Genomic DNA, 21,852 nt, shown 5'->3' with positions numbered 1-21,852 from the left:
AATTAGATTGGACAAGTTTTGGTTGGTCGTGTCGGCCCGTTTGTAACCCTTTGGGGAGTTTCCCGGAGCCCATATATATGGCCGTGTTAGTCGTTGTAGGTATGCGAATTTTGATATTTTTCTGTCTTGTGCGAATTCTTGTTGGAGTTCTGGTTACCGCCATTTCGGAGGTGAAAGACCCTCCCTATTTGGTTTGTGCAGTTTCAGTGGGATTTCCCCCTCACCCTATTCTATTTATTTGTACTCATTACGGATTTAGCAAATCTTGAATCTCATCATTGTTTATCTTTCCAGTTGCATATCTGTTAATACATACTCAAGAAATTCCAAATATTCAGAATTTATTGTTTGTAGAAGGTCAATCTTTCATCGCGCACTCATTGGAGTACCTCACATTGCCACCGTGCATCATACCTCCACCGTACACCCCCTTACCTCACCGTACCTCTCATCCCATTGTACATCACTCCAACCCACATTCCCGTACGGCCTCTCCACTGTACGACCCTTCAGCTCCACATTACCGTACAACCCCCCTTCACCGTACGGTCGCTCAACCCTCTCCACCATACGACCCTTCACCGCCACACACCGTACGGCCTTTCACCACCACCCACCGTACGACCCTCTACACGATACGGTCACTCTGTCCTCACACCACCACCGTATGACCTGTCTACCGTACGATAGCCCCCTGCACTTCACTTCGTACGACCTTGCTGGTGCACCACCGTACAGCCAGTCGTTGAACAGTCTGGGAACATTCCAGTGGTATCAGAGCTTGTGATCTTGCTAGCCTGTCATGTCGTGGATGCAAGTGTACACCAGGAGGAGGTACCTTTCAGCCGATAGAATGGGGGAACCACAGGACCCTACAAGAGAAGTCATGGAGGAAACCTTACGACACCCTAACCAGAGGAGAGCAGCGACAACAAATCATGGAGGAAACCTTACGACAATTGGCCTTGGGAAAAATGAATGGAGAACAGAATGGACAGGGTGATGATTCGGTCACGGGAAGGTCAAACGTCCAATGCTCACATTCACAGTCGCTAATGCCAACTTTTCCTCAAAAATCAGAAGCACCACGGGGGGAGCAAGAACCCATCTTTCAGGAGATGCAAGCACAACTGAGTCAAGATTGGAGGGATGCAAATCTCTAGGGGGACATATCCTTCAAGGATTATGTGGAGCTCCGGATGAAATACTCGAGCGGCAAAAGTTGGGGCCATTATGGACACTATAATAATGACATCAAGTGGAAGGTTGGTAAGATCAACCTGTCATCCTTTGATGGGGCCGAAGCGACCTCGGCACATGCCTGGGTTCAAAAAGCAGATACTTACTTCCAACTCAACCCGATGCCTGAAGATGAAGCTATCAAGTTTGCAACACTCCACTTGGAAGGGGTCGCGCATGAATGGTGGCATCATGGAATGATCACTCTTGGCCACGACCAGATAACTTCCTATGTCGAATTTACAGAGAAGCTCATAGATCGATTTGATAGGAAGGATCCAGAACTCAATTTCAAGGAGTTGGCGCAACTAAAGCAGTCGGGATCTATGGACAGTTACATCACAGAATTCCAGAGTGTCCGTGTTGGTGACTAACATCTCAGAGCGGAGATTGGTGGTCTTGTTCGTAGACGGATTGATGGAACCACTGAAAGGTTGGGTGAAAGGGTTCAACCCCAGCACGCTCACGAAAGCAATAAAAAAGGCCCGTAACATGGCAACATCTTCCTTTTCCAGAAGTTTTGCACATACCAAACCACCTTTCGCTCTGAGGGAAAAGGATAATAAACCCTATCCGAAGGGGTCATCGCTAGATGAAGCCACAAGATAGGAACTCAGAAGGAAGAAGCTATGTTTCACCTGCAAAGAACCATGGGAACTAGGACACCGATGTTTGGGCAAAGGAAAGATTCACTATATTGAAGTGATGTCCGATGGAGAAGAGTAGCATGAAGAAAGCGAAACCCCAAGGGAAGAATCGGTCGAAGAAACCAGCCTGGCGGAGAGAATCTCCACATTGGTTCGGAGGGGGGGCATCATTGCCACACTGGCGGGTACCCCAAGGTGCAGTGTATTTAGAGTACATGGTACACCCCAAGGGCAATGAGTTCTTGTTATGCTCGACGGTGGAGCCTCGCTCAACTTCATAAACTCGTCACTCGTCAACCGTAGGGGCTTGTGTATGAAGGAACATGAAGGGTTCGATGTCAAGGTGGTAGGAGGCAATCTCCTATCATGCACTCACCTGGTTCCAATTGAGTATCACCATGGGAAATTACATGGTGACTGATGATTTCTTTGTTGTGGATCTGGATGACACGGATGTCATATCGGGCATTCAATGGATGGAGACCCTCTACCAGTACACACAGAGCTTCAAAAGGATGGAGTTCTCATTCGAGGTGGATGGCAGGAAGGTAGTTCTTAGGGGAATGTCGAATGGCGGCCCGAGGGAGATTTCCGCCAAAAAGATGGAAGCCATCTTTAGACATGATGAAGTAGTTTGGGCAACACATTGCTTGATCTCAACAAAACCTGTGAAAGGACAACAGACGTACTATCAAGATGGGAAACTTCAGTTGGTTCTGGATGGGCATAGTTTGGTCTTCGCTGATATTCCACCTGGTATACCCCCACACCGAGGGTTTGAGCACACCATTGAGTTGGAGGAGGGAGCAAAACCCGTTATCACCACACCCTATCGCAACCCAAAGAAGTTTAAAGATGAGATAGAGAAAACGATCCAGGAACTCCTCAATAAGGGATGGATCTGGCCCAGTTCTAGCCCCTTTGCGTCCTCGGTGGTATTGGTGAAGAAGAAGGACGGGACTCTCAGAATGTGTGTCGATTATCGTGCACTAAACAAGAAGACTATCAAGAATAGGTACCCTATTCCCAGGATCGATGAGCTATTGGACGAACTACATGGCGCAATCTATTTCTCCAAGATTGATCTCCGTTTCGGCTACCATCAGATTCGATTGAGGGAGCAAGATGTGGAAAAGACGGCCTTTCGTTGCTATTACGGACACTATGAGTTCTTCGTCATGCCGTTTGGATTAACCAATGCTTTGACCACTTTTTAGTCCTGCATGAACCACATCTTCAACAAGCAACTGCGTAAGTTCCTATTGGTATTCTTTGATGACATACTCATCTACAGCAAGACCTGGAAGGAACATATGGGGCATTTGGATGAAGTATTGGGGATTATGGAATCACAATCACTGTATGCCAAAAGGTCCAAATGTGAGTTTGGAATGACCGAGGTCCTCTACTTGGGACACGTCATCAACGCCCAGGGGGTACAAGTTCACTAGGAGAAGATTCAGGCCATTTTGGATTGGCCTCCACCCAAGACTCTCTAGGAGCTGCGCGGATTTTTTGGTTTGTGCAGTTATTATAGAAGGTTTGTGAAAGGATTTTCACAGCTTGGGGCACCTCTAACAGATCTGACAAAGAAAGGATTCTTCCATTGGACTGTGCAGGCTCAACAGACCTTCGACAAATTAAAAGAAGTTATGAGTACGTGTCCGGTTCTGGCACTACCAGACTTCACTCACCCTTTCATCCTCAAGTGTGATGCCTCGGGTCAAGGCATTGGAGCGGTGTTGATGCAAGACCGTCACCCCATTGCGTTCGAGAGTCGGAAGCTCTCGAGAGTTGAGCGGCTATATTCCATCTACGACAAGGAGATGCTCGCCATCATACACGCACTGACAAAGTTTCGGCAATACCTCGTCGGAGCAAAGTTTGTTGTGCGGATGGACCACAACAGCTTGCAATACTTCTTGGAGCAGAGGGATCTGAATGAACAACAACAAAAATGGGTGAGCAAAGTCCAGGCATTTGATTTCGACATTGAATATGTGAAGGGAAAAAATAACGTGGTTGTTGATGCTCTGTCAAGAAGGCCTGCCATATGTTCTTTATCTCAGATTTCGGTGGACTGGAAGGAATCCTTGTTGGTTGAATACTCTAAGAACACTTTTGCCTGCGAACTGATGGATTGTCAGGGGCAGGATGACCGAGACAAGGTGGTTGAGGACATCATTTATTACAAGGACAAAATTTATCTGGTACCCGAATCCAAGATGAAGGAAAAGGTTCCAAAGGAATTGCACGACTCTCCCTTGGCTGGACACCCGGGATACTTTAAAACCTACAGATAGATCCGTGAAAGGTTTTCCTGGAAGGGGCTTAAGGACGACGTCCTGCAGTATGTGCGGGAATGCTCCACCTGCCAGAAGAACAAATCTGAGCATAACCTACCTGCTAGACTGTTGCAACCACTGCCAATTCTCGACCAGAAATGGGATAGCATCTCGATGGATTTCATTATGGGACTCCCCACAGTGCAAGGAAAGGATTGCATTTTTGTCATAGTTGACCAATTCACCAAGTATGCACATTTTTTTGCCATCCCCACAGGATATCGAGCAGTTCAAGTAGCCGAGTTGTTCCGCCTACATGGTTTACCGCGAAACATAGTCAGTGACAATGATAGCCGTTTTCTAAGTACCTTCTGGATGGAGTTATTTCGGTTGGCCGGAACCGAGCTGTCGCCCAGCACGAGCTACCATCCGCAGACAGACAGACAGACCGAGATTGTGAACAAATGGCTAGAGGGTTATCTCAGGAACTACGTCTCAGCACAACAGAAGGCGTGGGTTCGCTGGTTACATTTGGGTGAACACTGTTACAACACCACTTATCACATGTCGATAGGCATGCCACCTTTCAAAGCACTGTACGGTTATGAACTGTCTTCATTTGTTGACCTGGCATTGGGAGACAGTCGGGCACCGATGGCCAAAGATTGGCTTTAGGAGAGTTTAGACATCCTGACGTCTCTCAAAGACAACCTATAGAGGGCTCAGAACCAGCAAAAGATGTATGCTAACCGACACTGGATTGAGCGGAATTTTGAGGTTGGTGATCTGGTTTACCTCCGACTTCAACCGCACAGACAATCCTCCTTGAACACAAATGGTAAGGAGAAGCTGAAGCCGCGTTTCTATGGACCCTACAGGGTGGTTCGGAGAGTGGGTGAAGTTGCCTACGAATTGGAGCTTCCTGAGGGGAGTCGGATTCACAATGTTTTTCAGGTATCATGTCTGAAGAAGGCCGTCGGGCAACGCGTCACAGTATCCAGGGATCTACCACCCATCGACCAAGAAGGGAAACTAATTCTGGAGCCGGCGGAGATCGTTGAAGTCAGAGAAAAGAGGTTGAGAACACGCACAGTCAAAGAGTTCCTTATACGTTGGAAGAATCTACCCATCGAGGATGCAACCTGGGCAGGCGAGCAAACTCTTGAACATCCAAGTCTGCAATTGCTTGAGGGCAAGCAATTTTTGGCTCGGGAGGACTATGATGTCCCCAATATAATTAAATAATAAATCTAATTATTTTGTTGTAAGGCCCCAAATTTAATAACAAATCTTTCGGGCCCTTTTATTTAATTAGATTGGGCAAGTTTTGGTTGGTCGTGTCGGCCCGTTTGTAACCCTTTGGGGAGTTTCCTGGAGCCCATATATATGGCCGTGTTAGTCATTGTTGTAGGTATGCGAATTTTGATATTTTTCTGTCTTGTGCGAATTCCTGTTGGAGTTCTGGTTACCGCCATTTCGGAGGTGAAAGACCCTCCCTATTTGGTTTGTGCAGTTTCGGTGGGATTTCCCTTTCACCCTATTCCGTTTATTTGTACTCATTCCGGATTTAGCAAATCTTGAATCTCATCATTGTTTATCTTCTCTAGTTGCATATCTGTTAATACGTACTCAAGAAATTCCAAATATTCAGAATTTATTGTTTGCAGAAGGTCAACCTTTCATCGCGCACTCACTAGAGTACCTCACATTGCCACCGTACATCATACCTCTACCGTACACCCCCTTACCTCACCGTACCTCTCATAAATACGAGCAAGGCATTAAGCACATACGTAATCATTCACATAAATAGACTTTAAAGCAAGAAGTATATAAATACACATAGAACATGGAGCATATACATGGCAAGGTATGAAATCTATATGAATATACGTATGGCATGAGCCACACAGCTGAGAATACCCACCAGGTAAGGAACATACATGAAGAATAAATTTAGTAATCACAAAAATTCACAAGGTAGGAAGCATACACTTGGGAATAAAATATTCATTTGAAAAACGCACACATATTAAAGAGCAACGTTGTAGTTTTGTCCCACGGGATGGTATGATTATGATCTAATACCACTTGTAATGTCCCCTACCCGATTAACATAATTAATCTATTGAGAGACTAAACATGAAGCCAATCATTGATATTCTTCAATTTATTAGTTATTAACAAGTACTTATGTATTTTCCTCATTAGATGATTAATTTCATTATTCCTCTTATTGACTATTTTCTAAGAGTTCTTTCTGATTTCTTTTTTTGATCTAATATTATTATTTTTCTGATCAAGACATCTTATTTTATATATATATATATATATATATATATATAATTAATGTATTTGCTAATTGCCTTTTTTGTATAAATCATTAATAAAACATTAATTATTAATATATTTAATTGCTGGTAAAGGCAGACAGATCTGTCAGATCTGGTCTGCCACTGTCATAAAATTATGTATTACTACATTATATACTGCAGTCTATGTTAATATTATTATTAAATTCCGCAAAAAAACATTATCGTGCTTCATATGTTAAGCATACTTATTAAACACATCCTCATGCATACCACCAAGAACAAGGATGTTACCGTCTGCAACTAATTAATAACAATTCTGATCTGATCTGATCGATGGCTGCCAGATATTCTATATTCCCCTTTGTTGTATATTAACAGTATTGTATAATCCATTAACATCATTATATTAGCATTATCTTGATAGTATTACTTCAGATTATATTATGTTGGCAGCATTATATCAGATAACGTTAGATCGTATTCTTGGCTTAACTTATATTAACAACATTATGTAATACCTTACATATATTTTAAAATATCAGCACTACAGTATATTTTAAAATATCAGCACTACAGTATTGTAATATGTTACCAGCATTATGTTGTATTGACTTCATTATGTTATATTATGGTAAGAAGATTATGTAATATTAATTTCTTCATCCTATATGATATCAGCAGTACTAAACGGTGTTAACAGCATTAAATTATATTATATTATCAGTGATATGTTCTCAGGTTCGTACCTGACGTAACTCTTAGACAATATAATAGGGAAAGGATCCAGTAATTGAGCGCGTTCCAATTCTTGTGATAGAGGTAGTTGATTTAATATCTCAATACTTGCTGATTTAATATTCAATCTTTGTATAACATTGCACCAATAGTTGTATGATAAGTATCAATAATTGAATGAAATATACCGTTTGTTGTGAAAAGTAACCAATCATGTGATGGCACATCAGCTGCACAAGTATTGGGGCCCTTTTGCACTCCTATTGGTCTCACTTTTTTTTGGCCTGTTTTGGACACCTTGGCAAAAAGCATGCTGATGTGGCATCATATTTGATGATGTGACCCTGCAACCTTAATTATAAACAGGGGACTTGTCAAGTAAGCTGCTGTAATAAAAAAATCGGAGTGATTTGAAATTTCCATGTAGGATTTTGAGAAGCACGAAGTTAGGGTGCACAACTACTAGGTCCTTTCTTCTAGTAGACATTTTTTTTTGTCTTCTTTTTTCTTTCGTATTGCTGACGTAATTGCTGAATGATTCTCTCTTGATGATTGTTTGAATGAATCCAATCTCCCTATATATCTTGCAATACCGAAAGGATCGGTTGTACTCGAAATGGCACGGCTTATACCTCTTCACAACCCACCAAATGATTCTCTCCTGATGATTGTTTGAATGAATCCAATCTCCCTATATATCTTGCAATACCGAAAGGATCGGTTGTACTCGAAATGGCACGGCTTATACCTCTTCACAACCCACCAATGATACCGTCTAATATGATCTTAATTATTACTAACTAATCCCAGGTGGTGATTTGTGGTATTTTAATTGGCTTTATTAACTTAGTCTCTTACATGCTCTTTCATATTGCTTGGAACGTAAACACTTTGACTTCCTTCTAAATTTGAGTCTTACGTAGCATTGAAGGTTCATAAACTCTCCGTCTAGTCTTCAAGGTAATTTATTATCGGCAGAAGTACCATAGCTCTACCAAATAACAAATAATAAAGAGGCTGAAATATTAAACACCCACAATAATACCGAAAGCCAAGATAATGAAAGTGTTATCTCCAATATCGCAGAAAATTGTGAAGTCTCATAAATGAGACAATTTTCTAATCGATGGTGTCTTTTTCCTCTTTATATTGATAGGCGGGAACATGACATATGCTGCCATCATTATCTTTGTTTTATTTATTAATCACAATTGGTGGCCATACTATATGCATGGGTTTGCGTCTAAACAATGTTTAGTTGCTGTCCTAAAGTAACTATAATTATTATTTGATCGCTGTTCATTATATTTATTAAGTCAGATCATGTTAGTGTTTAGTAATAAACACTACTTTATTGCTGCGTATATATTAATGGTATGAAGTCGGCAATATCTTAACCAAAATCACTGTCTTCATTATATGTAAATTATGTTTATAATATAATATTAATTTATTATATTTTTTATTATTATTATTTTTTATTTGAATATTTGAAGAATATTATTACTATTAGTAATAAATATTAATATATATATTAATTAAATAATAAAATATAATAAATTTCAAATAATCATTCGTTGGTAATTATTATATTAATTAATAATAATAATTGTTTTATTTATGATTATATATAACGATCAAGTAGGGGACATTACACTTTCTTATTTTGTACCTTTGAGATGCATTACGTAGACCTGTTGCCAATTTTGAGCATTTTATTTTTTGGTAATCTCTACGGCCAAATTGCTTTATTGGATGTTTTTCAAGATACACTTTATTACATTACAAGTCAATGCGTATCCTTGGGATTCACTGCATACAACAAGAACATAACCTTGGTAAGGTATACATGAGCATAGGAACTTAAATGGAAAACTACAACTACTTTGACCACTACTGGGCTCCAATACCCAAAGTAATTTCCAGATCAAAAATTTAAATATATGAAAAATATATTTAAAGAAGTTTTTTTGGTTGAGGCATTCAAGAATGAAATGAAAAAATGCAACATCCATGGTAGCTTTTATAGGTTTAAGAATGTTGATGCCCTCACAAACCTTATTATTTTAGTGTTATTCCTTTCCATTCTCCTCATGATAAACTATGGCAAAATTATACTAATTTTAATAGTTTTGAGAGTTCTATTATGCAGTTGTAGTTTTTGGTTTAGCATATAATAATATTCAGAACAGTTAAATTAGTGTTGTTGAAGAACAATCCATTGCATGTAATATGAAGTTTATTATTACATGTATACAAGGATGCCTATGAAATGTCTCCAAGGCCATCTGTGACTTGTAGGAAAAGTCCCAAAAGGGGGGTGTTGGAGAGGAAATGTCTGGAGGACATCTATCATGAGCCAAGAAACCTCATTGGAAAACTACGACGACTTTGACCAATAGTGGGCTCCATACTCAAAGCAATTTACAAACCTAAAATTAAATTCATGAAAAATATATTTATAAAACTATTCTGGGTATCAGAATTAGAATTTATGGATGCAATATCCATGCTAGTTTTTATGGTTTTAATAATGTTGATTCCCTTGCAAACTTTATAAATGTATTGTTATTCTTTTCAATCCTCATGATAAACTATGGTAAGATTATTACTAATTATAATATTTCTGAGAGTGTTATTATACAATTGTAGTTTTTGGTTTAGAAAATAATAATGCTCAGAACATGTTTATTAGTGTTGTTGAGGTACAATATATTGTATGTATTAGGAAGGTTATAGGAGGGTTGCCCCTATCCCCTATGAATTACAGGTATACAAGGATGGTTAGGAAATGTCATAGAGGCCATCTTTGAATTTCATCAAGTGTAGGAAACATCCCAAAATGGGGGAGTTGGAGAGGAAATGTCAGGAGGTTGTCTGGCTGTTTCCAGGAACATTGTTTCCATCCCGGGGGTGGCTAGACATTCCCCACATCATTAAACATCAATCTACAATATCATAGAGCATTATCATAGACATTTCATTAGTACATCCATATACATCAGCATCGTCATACATAAATTTATTGCATCCACAACATTATTCATCATTTACAATTACCATCATCATCATCATCATTGAATTTAGTTACACATCATCATACATAAGCATAGGCATAAATAAACACATCCTCATGATACATGCATAATCATCATATAAACATGTCGCAATAAAATCATGTAGGTCACATCATCATAAAATCACTCACCACGTAGAAATCACATGCATTCATAAGCATGTATCATATAGGCATCTATCGCATATAGAACAGAAATTAAATGCATCCATCACTTAACAAAAATAAAGAAAAAGAAAAGAACGTTAATATAAAAAAAAAAAGGACGTGAGGGACCCACAAGTCCCTCCCCACACACTGAAACCCTAAAATCCAAGCTGAGATGTAGCTGCAGAAATCCATATTGCTGTTTTTTAATATTTTACTGCTATTCCTATAATTCCAAATGTTTTTCGTTGGGAGCTTTTGTTGTTATATAAGGAAACAAGAAATTTTTTAATTATCATGTACCACCACACTTGATTCAATGAATCTTGACCCATTCTTTCTTGACTCTCATGTAAATTCATTGACTTTCATTCAAGCTTAAATATTTAAATTAAAATTCTGTGGTTAAGTTTAAGTGAACTTTACTTTTCTATATTTTGAACTTATTATTTTCTCTATTATTTAAGTTGCCATCCGTTCCCCCACAAATGTTTCCTTTCGCTATCATCTCTAGAGCATCTTCCCACATTCCCTAGTCCTACTATGGAACATTTTGTAGTGATGACTTCATAATTTGTTTTCTTCATAAAAGTATAAAATTTCATCTAGGTACTAGAACCTTTTTGGGTTCTATTTCAAATCCAAAGAACTATTGTAAAATTATGCACATTAGGATCCAACATTACCTATAAAATGAGCTTCTCTTGTTTCTTTTCTTTTTAATAGTAAAAGGCATGCCTACCTAATTTTACTCATATTATTTTGGTGAAAATCAAGATTTTACATGTAATTTGAGTCCATAGTATATACTCAATTTCAATTGTAGTTATTTTCAGAAAAAAACCTTAATAAAATGAAAACAATAATTTGAATTGCTAGGCTGATATTGGTCTTGCAATGGGAATCGCGGGAACAGAAGTTGCAAAGGAAAGCTCTGATGTCATTATCTTAGATGACAATTTTTTATCAGTGGTCAAGGTAAATCAATTACACTACCCTTTTCATAGTGTGAGCTTGAGTATATAGAGTGGATTACTATAAATTGTATCCTTAATTAAGTTTGTGTACTAGATAACAAAATGATTTTTTTGTTTAAGGACTTATGTTGACATCTTCGTTGATATTAAGTTTTCTTTATAGATATTGCTAGATATTTGAAAACTAACTGTGATTTCTCTTTCAATTTATTAGATGGTGCGTTGGGGACGTTCAGTTTATGCAAATGTTCAGAAGTTTATCCAATTTCAATTAACAGTCAATGTTGCAGCTTTAGGAATCAATTTTGTTGCATCTGTGTCCAATGGTAACGTGCCTCTAAAAACAGTACAGGTACAGATAAATCATATGTCATCTTGGAAGTTCTTACCTTCACAATGCATTCGAAGGCTAATATCATTTTTCTTTCAAATATTTTGAAGAAAGTTGTATCATGATTACTTATGTTTATGTATATGGTGCTATAGATGTTATGGATAAATTTGATTATGGACACACTAGGGGCACTTGCACTAGCAACTGAACCTCCAACTGATGATCTTATGCAAAAACCTTCGATTGGGCTTAGGTATATGGAATTGAATTGCAAGACTGATTTTGTAGTTATTTTAAAAACTGGGCTTGGGTATAATTTAAAATTTTGGGCAGAAGTAGTTTTTTTAGTAATGCCATGATTAATGCCACAGGGATCCTCTTGTTACAAATTTAATGTGGCGAAATATTCTTGGCCAGGTAATTCTCTTTTCTAAGAACTTTTTGCCTATTTAAGTGAAATAATTCAAAATCTTGCTTGCTTGTGAAAAAAAGTAAGATTATTTAGTATGTTATTTGTAGCATGTAAACTATGAAAGTGTAAAAAGAAAGTTCATGTTTTTGTTGAAAACCAGCACAAACTATTGAGAATTATTATAAGCCCTTATTTGACAATCATGTCATGTTGAAATTAAGTTGATCCAATATTTCTAAAATAAACAAAAGAGTTTTCCTTTGTTTGTTTCTAAAAAATAATACTTACAAATGTGAAATTTTTCATAGGTTTTGTAATCATACTAATGCTACCATGAAAAAGCTTGTGATACCATTTTTACAAGTTAGGAACCCCGGACATTCAAAAACCCTTTCGGCTTTGATAAATTCTCTTTGCTTGGAGTTGTGGGTCTCATTATGTAAAGTATGGTGTTAGAGCTGGTCATTAAGATTATAACCATGAGCCAGGGGAAAGGGAAAATCCAGAAAAATGTAATAGATATCCAGAAAGAAGAAATATACCTCAGAAATACAATGCCAAACCTGAAAAAATGATCTTTAATTTGCCTACTCACACTCAAACTGCCTCTGGGAGTGTATGTTCAGCTATTTCTTATCTTGCAGGAGAGTCTCCTTATTTCCAACGGCCTACAGGAGAACAATCAAACACCAATACTTTGCAAGGTTTCCACACCAACAAGTCGATTTTCCCTCAATCTCATGCCAAATAAGAGGTGCATTACTCATGCCTGCAATTCTATCCATGTGTCTAGTAACAAGAATGACCCCGACCCAATAATATAATTAACAAATGCAAATTGAGTTCTGAATATATATGATGCCAACTTGCTCATATCCTCCACGCCAACTTACTGATACTTTTATTCACACAACCCAACAAAGTAATTGTTCACATGGCTTCTAGATTGTATTCTCCACACCAAGTTTCAAAGGTGAATTGTCCACCAATTATTTCCATATTTTGCTCACTAACACCACACCTCTGCTAACAATAAGTCGATTCCAGCTATAAGAAATAATCATGCCTTTGCCTACATAATTTTTAGTCGCCCAACTGAAAAGTCGTTATTTATCACCAAGTTCGCTCACGCGAAACTGAGAATGAGATGTCGAACAACTGCAATAGTCTATTAACCCAATTCATATTGAAAAATCACTGAAGGTTGCAAGTAAAATCCAATGCACAACTATGGAGAATAGTTGGTCCAAAATTTGATACAAATTGCCTCCAATTAACTAAATAAATCAGCACCTAGCTTTTCTCTTTTCCCACATTTAAATACAAAACTTTACGTTTGATTTTGAGGGCTTCAATTTATATTTCCTCGTCTTTTTTCGTGTTTTGTTGTATTTAGAAATTTGTCATATTTGAATTTTGTCTTCATTTAGATTTTAATGCCAAGCTGAAGTTTCATATGGAAAAAAGTATCGACTAGCATAGGAAATATGAATCCGCAAGCACACACTTAGCTTAAATCAATATCACAAACCTGAACTTGTAAATTGGCAATTGAGCAAATAACAAATCTTTGAATCTGGAAGACCTGCAAATACCTTAATCTTTGAAAGTACTGAGATATACCTATATGATATCTCCAACCAACACTAGACAGAATGGATTTTTCACCATGGGAGCCAGTCTTCTTGAAGAGTTTTTTCATCCTTAGGAAGGTTGAGCCAAACCATGTCCAACTCCAAAAACCATGGATGCTTCATCACCAGAGCTAGTCTTCTCTGAAAGATGCCGACAAGGAGATGGCTAAATTCTGATTTGTTTGTTCAATATTAATCTTTGATCAGCTTATTAATGCTTTGAAGTTTTGAAGGAGTTGTGTTTTTTTGAGTTTCTTGATGTTTATGCTTTGGAATTTGACAATGCAAAATGAATAACAAATGCAATACATAAAATAATTGACTGAAAATGAATCTCAGACTTCTGATTTTATTTATCAACAATAAACAAATGGAAATAAATAATTATTTTTCAACAACCCAAGCCAAATAATGGCCTACTAGAAGTCTAGCGCTAGGATTGAAAGTGATTTATTGGCCTAAACAGGTGGAAAGATTGAATGAAGCACCTCAAGCTGCAACTAATGGCTCCAATGAGCTTTATTCACCTATTGAATAATTATCTAAAACAAATTTGTGAAGAAATCTTGATTCCAATGCAATTCTTGAACTTCTGCCAAGAGACTCCAATTTGGTGTGCTTTCTACCCACTGATTTGTTCCTATAGCTCAAGTATGAACCAATTTCACCAAATAATTATTGGAATTCTTCTTATTTGCTGCCAACAATAATTTTTGTACCTAAGAACCAAGTTAAAACCCTTTTATTTTTTTTGAAGCTCCAGGCTGCTCTAAGTGGTACGATTCAGCTAGGGTATGAATGGCTGCCCCAAATTGCTACCAAACTCTGAAATAATCTCCAAATACCTACTCAGATCTGAAAATCAGATTGTCACCCTGTTGTAGCTGCTGACAAACTTTGATTTTTGGCCCTTATTGGCAAGATATGAACATTCCAAGCAAAATCGATGGCTCAAATATGAGGGGGATTTCGTCCTCTCACCCAAATCTGAAGGTTTCCATCTCCAAATTCAGTTTAGATTCCTGCAAGAAACGTTGCAGACCTACAAATGCAAAAATGGCTCACAAAACAATAATCTCCAATGCCCAAATTGTACGTAGAAATCTCTTTTATTCTTCTCAACCCTAAATCGAACCTCTTTGGCATGATTTGAAGATTCCAATGGAATCTTTTCCCTCATATAGCTACGCCCACCTTGAGGGTTTCTTCCTCATGATTAAATTGACCACTTTTTAAATATTATAATCTCCTAGGAGGGCGTGCATGGTGATTTTTCATAAAGTTACCTTTAAAACATCTTTTAAATAAACTTTTTCTAGTTTTAGAAAAAGTAACTTTATAACATGATATTATAAAGTTTATATGATATAAATCCATTCAAGCCCAATTTTGGCTAAGTATAAACCTTTTGCACCCAAAATCATCCCTTGTCCACTAATTTCACTTGCAGGGATGGCTAACAGATGAATCTAGGACTCGAGTGATCACTGGAAAAATGGGAAGATTATAGTCCTCCCTTTCCGGGATTACTTGCCCTCAAGCAACACCAAGCAACCCATTGCTCCACTCTGATAAAAATTCCCAAGCAAATCAATACCCGGATCCCATACCCGGATGAAAAATCCACTGTAGGAGCTGAAGTAGGAGAATGCAACATCACATAAACTATCAAACATACTGTCAAACCAACACCAATCAATGCAATACACCCCTAACATTGTCTCTATCTCCAAAATACACCTCTGAATACTTCCATATTGCTGAAAAACTGGTGTAGTTAGTCCCTACCAAGTCCCAAGGTGTTAAATGATCTTTATTAGAACAATCACTAATCCCTTTGAAACCAAGGAAGATGTAATCAACAATCTGCAAGAATATTGTTGTCATGTGAAGTGGAATCGATGACCAATCCACAAGTGAGTGATGGATACCTTCTACTATCATCAAGGACACCTCTTGAGTAGCTGGCCCACTTAAAGTATTATCAATCACAACTTCAGTCTCATTAAAAGAGTAATCAACAACTAAGTTTTCAGAATTAGACAAACTTTGTCCATCATTCAATATAGGATAGTGAAGTTCATGAATATGTAGGAGATGCTTCTTAGCTGCTTGTGCTATCAATTTGTCTTGTCGTGCTCTTGCCAACCAATCTTCGTTCAACCTTTGGCACTGCTCTATATCAGCTGTCCCAAAATGTTTGAATTCCATTCTACTACAAGATGCACTATTATTGACTTCCAATCTATATGCTGTCATTCCCTTAGGCTTGCTATTAGATGAAGCTCTCAACACTACTTCCTTCCCATCCACTGAGAACACTAACTGCATCTTGTGATAACCAAATGTGTAGCTACCAATGGATTGAAGCCACTGCATGCCTAGGACCACATCATAATGTTCTAACTTGATCACATAAAATTCATCAGCCAAAAGATAGGCCTCAAACTGAAGGCCGAGTTGTGAAATTCTTGTAGTTCAACTCAAGGTCCCACCATTAGCAGCTGTTACCCTGAAACCTGGAAATTTCTCAATTTGTAATCCAAATTTCTCCAATGACTACTCACTAAGGAAGTTGTAGGTAGCAGCAGTATCTACCAAGCAATCCACTGGCTGTCCCCTAAGAGTTCCCTTCAATCGGAAGGGGTAGTACCACGACACTTCGGACAAGGAGGCAATTGTTATGTTGGCAGAAGCCAATGTATCCTCATCACCTATATCCTGCATCTGCTCATCCGCACCATCAGAAAAGACATCTATAAGATGTGCCTTGCCTTTTCCAAGGCATCTATGATGTGGTTCCCATGGCTCTTTCCGTGAGAAACACAATTTCTTCCTCCTTAATTCGTTTCGTGTTTCATGATCCATCTTAGGAGGAGGTGGTGCACTGGGTAATTGTGAAGATGATCTTTGAGAAGGTTTAGAACCTTTGGAAAATTTCTTGTTCTGCTGAAATGTAGAAGGTGGAGGAGAGGTATCAAGGTCCAACGTAAGCTGTATGGCCTCTTGTAAAGTCTTAGACTTTAAAGCCTTTACCAAACCTCAAAGTCTCTCATGTAGACGCTCAATAGAAAGAATCACTACCCGTCTATCGAGCATCTCTGGAACCATAACTGCTATACGCTGAAACTCATTAATGTAAGACTTCACATGCCCAGACTGCTTCAATAGAGCTAAATCCCTGTAATATAATTCCACATCCTTCCTGTCAAACCTAGCAATCAGTCTCTTTGTGAACTTTGGGTATGAGTGAATGAGAGCATGATTCTGAGTGACCAATCCATGGTGCCACCAATCGTATGCAACACCCTCTAAGTGTAGGAAAACAACCTGAATGGCTTTATCTTCAGCCATAGGTTTCAAAGATAAATATATGTCCAACTTATGGACCCATGCTTGTGAACTAATGGAACCATTGCCATCAAATGTGGATAAGAAAAGTTTGTCTGTGGATTTCTTCAAATCATTGTTCCACTGTTGTCTAGGCCCTCTATCATTTTGTCCCCTCATAGAATCTCTACGCTACATACAATATTGGGGCAAAGGGAAAGCATCCTTGACGTGTGCAGAAAGTCGAGCCCATTCATCACTGGCGGCCATAACTGTATCCTGAAAAGTTATTCCATTTTGTGGATCAGCCAATGGTAGTTCATCTATAGGAGTGAACTGAGGAAGCATGGGTTTATCGATTGTCCTAGTGTGAGTTCTATTTCACTGTGGTGAAATAGATGCAATCCCCAGTGAAGATGGAGTCCTACTGCTGCCATGACTCCTTGCAGCTGAAACTGATCTGCTCTGCCTTCTATGCCTATTCTTGTGGTGTCCCAAATCCATCTTGTCCAGTGCATCCTGTAACTTGTCTAAAGCTTGAACAATTCTCGACTGCACATCAGCCAAGCTCCTCATAATTTCATCAGGATCAGGAGGATTTTGTCTTTCCTGCCTGGGAGGGCCCTTGTTACCCTCTGGAATGTCGCCCATATCAAAATCCAGGTGGCCCTGTGCTCTCCTGTAGGAATAAAACCTGTACATCTCTCTTTTGCCCGGATGCATAAACCCCACAAGCTGACATGACTATGCTCTAATACCACTGAAACATGCCGACTAGGAGATGGCTCAATTCTGATTTGTTTGTTCAATATTAATCTTTGACCAGCGTATTAATGCTTTGAAGTATTGAAGGAGTTTTGTGTTTTTTTGAGTTTTTTGAGGTTTATGCTTTGGAATTTGACAATGCAAAATAAATAACAAATGCAATACATAAAATAATTGACTGAAAATGAATCTCAGACTTCTGATTTTATTTGTCAGCAATGAACAAATGGAAATAAATGATTATTTTTCAACAGCCCAAGCCAAATAATGGCCTACCAGAAGTCCAGTGCTGGGATTGAAGGTGATTTATTGGCTTGAACAGGTGGAAAGATTGAATGAAGCACCTCCAGCTGCAACTAATGGCTCCAATGAACTTTATTCACCTACTAAATAATTATCTAAAACAAATTTGTGAAGAAATCTTGATTACAATGCAATTCCTAAACTTCTCCCAGGAGAGACTCCAATTTTGTGTGCTTTCTATCCACTGATTTGTTCCTGTAGCTCCAATATGAACTAATTTCACCAAATAATTATTGGAATTCTTCTTATTTGCTGCTAACAATAATTTTTGTACGTAAGAACCAAGCTAAAACCCTTGTATTATTTTCTTTTGAAGCTCCAGGTGCTTCAAGTGGTACGATTCAGCTAGGGTATGAATGGCTGCCCCAAATTGCTACCAAACTCTGAAATAATCTCCAAATACCTGCTCAGATCTGAAAATCAGATTGTAACCCTGACGTAGCTGCTGACAAATTTGATTTTTGGCCCTTATTGGCAAGATATGAATATTCAAAGCAAAATCGATGGCTCAAATATGAGGGGGATTTCGTCCTCTCATCGAAATCCGAAGGTTTCTGTCTCCAAATTGATTTCAGACTCCTGCAAGAAACGTTTAAGACCTGCAAATGCAAAAATGGCTCACAAAACAATAATCTCCAATGCCCAAATTGTACGTACAAATCTCTATTATTTTTCTCAAACCTAAATCGAACCTCTTTGGCATCATTCGAAGATTCCAATGGAATCTTTTCCCCTCATAGAGCTATGCCCACCTTGAGGGTTGCTTCCTCATGATTAAATTGACCACTTTTAAAAATATAATAATCTCCTAGGAGGGCGTGCAAGGTGATTTTTTCATAAAGTTGCTTTTAAAACATCTTTTAAATAAACTTTTTCTATTTTTAGAATATGTAACTTTATTACGTGATACTATAAAGTTTATTTGATATAAATCCATCCAAGCCGAATTTTGGCTAAGTATAAACCTTTTGCACCCAAAATCATCCCCTGCCCACCAATTTCACATGAGAGGATGGATAATAGATGAATCTGTGTGGGGGAAAAAGTGACACTAAGCAAACATGCCCTAATCTCACTTTCAACCACACACACTTGTGGAATACGAAAGAGCCTAGAGGTATCACACAATTGGCTACTTCTTTTTGTGGAAGAGAGAGCCACGGGCTACCTATTAGGATTTCTATTCCTTTGTTGCAATTGAAAGATAAAATGATGCAAGTTCAATTCCTAACCCCAAAGTGTAAGTACGAACTAATAACAAGATTGCAGAATTGAACTTAAACAATGGAAAGCTGTAAACACAAGGACAAGACAAGAATGCAAATGCGTACCCGGGGTTAAAATCTGAGTGAAAATGTTCGGGACGGGGGCGCGGGCGCCACTGTCCTGATTCTGCCCCTGAAACTGCTGTTTTGCACTCTGGAAAAGCTATCAAAAATGCTGAAAATGCTTTCTGTCAGGAGGACCAGGGCGCCCAGCGCCCCTGTCCTGATAGGACCAGGGCGCCCCACGCCCCTGTCCTGGTCTTTTGCTCTGAGATTTGGTGTGAAGTTCGGTCTCCGTCTGCTTCTTTCGGATCTGTAACTTGCGGCGTCGTCCGAATCCCGAAACCTGCACTTATATCTGAAAAGATGTTTGGGCGGCTATATAGGGTTTTGCCTTAGTCAAACCCCCGCTTCGGTGATTTCCACCTCCACGAATAGCCAAGTTGTATTGTAAAAGTAATGTGTGTGCAGACCTAGTGTGTGTGCAAGGTCCTTAAATGCAAGAAAGCAAACTAGAGCAACCTAGAAAGTAAACCCTAATTGCTTGTAAATGATAATGTAAATGCTCTAAATCAAGATGCAAAGTGATCTAAAGCATGAATAAAGGATATATTGAAGCTTATGCAAAGACATGAAAACAACATGAAATCATACCCAACCCTTAAGGGAGGAGTACAAGCCAATCTTCAGTCGGTAATCTCCTATTGTTCTTCAATGTCTTCCATGCCCTAAATGAATGAAATTGATGAATGCTTGATGGATGGATGTTGAATGTTATTGAAGTCTTCAAAGATCTGCTCTTTCGCTGCCTAGAAGGTCCTCCCAAGCCAAAATTCGGATCCTTTCCAATGAAGAAAGAGAGCTCTTATATATGAAACCCTAGGTCTTAATTTCGACTTTTGGCCGACCTAGAGATTGAATATCCCGCCAATTTCTTGGGGTTAAGCTTTATTTTATGATTGGATCGCGCTCCTAAAATTTTGGGAAAAATGTCCGGGACCATGTTGCACTCCGGGCGCCATGGTCCCGACAACTTTTCACCAAATTTTCAGTGCCGTCGGATATGATGATTTTAGAGAGAATCCCGAAGTTACAGGTGATTTCGAGATGTTTTGACCCCCGAAATCAAGCCCCCAAGTTCAAAATAGGACCTAATCAGGGTTTTTGATTAAATGATGTATTGGAAGAATAAAATGAAAGGGGCACACTTTAATGAAAGGGCCCAACTTTATAATGTGGAAGATGATAAAATAGAACCTTAGACCTAATTAATTTAATTAATTAAGTGCTAAAGGGGAAATGCAATGCAAAATGCAAGATGCGCCAAGGTGGGTGCTAAACTAGGTGTGAAATTGTACCACCCTAGCAAGTGCGTACAATTTACGACGCTACAGAATCTAGGACTTGTTGGTGTCTGTTTTATCATCTACCAAACATTAGAGTAAAATACCCCAAGGATACTCTATCCTCTCCTGAAAAACCACCGCGTATGCTAAGATTGCGAGAAGATTATATGGCGATTCCAAGGTCGATATGTTCAAACACACGACTTTAGTGGGATAGCTTCTTGGGTTGTACTTAGGCAGATTTAACAATTTAAGCTCTATAAAGCTGTAGATGGGGAGCGGGGAGGAGAAGGGGAGCGATCGGGCCCAAAATTCAAATTTTTTGGGCGGGAGTTCTGGTTCAGCGCTGGGACAGTATGCTGCAGGAGATTCAAAGAGTTCGGTGGAAGGGGGGAGTTTAGGTGGAAAAGATCCTGATGCTCCTTTGGATTCGGGGGACCCAGGGGGAGGTCCAAGACCACGTGAGGAGTAGTTAGCAGGAGGTAGCGGGAACAGACAGGTTCAAATTTCAATTTCGGGAAGTGGCATACCGGAAGTGGCTCTAGGTCAGAAAACGGCAAGCGGTTCAGAGGAAACTGTGGAAGGAAAAGACTCTTCTGGGAAGGATCTCGAGAACTCGCTGAGATCAGAGGATCTTAAGGGGGGACCCAGATTGAATGGACACATTGGCAAGTGGTCCTCTCTGTTTGGGGTCAAACCTAAAGGTAAGTCGTCCTTGCCTCCAGTCAAAAATACCTCGAATGCGTCTCAGGGCCAGTTCGCCATTTCTGTTCCAGACCAAATCATAGACCATAATATTGCTAGAATGGAAAATACTCTGATTGGTAAATTTTATGGAATGAGACCGAATATTGAGGTAGTTCGTGGGTTTGTTAAGAGTAAGTGGAGCTTGGAAGGTCAGGTAGAAGTGGTTGCAATGAACAAAGGATGCATGTCCTTCTCTTTCTCTTGTGAGGAGGATCGCAGATACATCCTCAACTTTGGTTCATGGGCGACTGGAAAATATATCATGTACACTCAAAAGTGGTACCCTAACGCGGGC

General features: G+C 39.0%; 1 protein-coding gene across 11 annotated transcripts in view; it reads left to right on the top strand.

Annotated features, from left to right (window-relative positions):
* Positions 1 to 21,852, top strand: part of LOC131077819 (calcium-transporting ATPase 5, plasma membrane-type) — a 270,864-nt gene that overhangs the window by 198,080 nt on the left and 50,932 nt on the right. For all 11 annotated transcript variants that reach the window (XM_058015409.2, XM_058015396.2, XM_058015413.2 and 8 more), the window contains 4 exons: positions 11,324 to 11,422; positions 11,636 to 11,773; positions 11,908 to 12,008; positions 12,127 to 12,172. In XM_058015409.2, the coding sequence (XP_057871392.2) occupies positions 11,324 to 11,422; positions 11,636 to 11,773; positions 11,908 to 12,008; positions 12,127 to 12,172 (384 nt within the window). The remainder of the gene's footprint in view (positions 1 to 11,323; positions 11,423 to 11,635; positions 11,774 to 11,907; positions 12,009 to 12,126; positions 12,173 to 21,852) is intronic.

This window comes from Cryptomeria japonica, chromosome 6 (assembly GCF_030272615.1).
Source record: "Cryptomeria japonica chromosome 6, Sugi_1.0, whole genome shotgun sequence".
In the NCBI taxonomy this organism is placed as follows: domain Eukaryota; kingdom Viridiplantae; phylum Streptophyta; class Pinopsida; order Cupressales; family Cupressaceae; genus Cryptomeria; species Cryptomeria japonica.
Note: the sequence above shows the minus strand (reverse complement) of the source record. Positions and strands in the feature narration are given on the sequence as shown.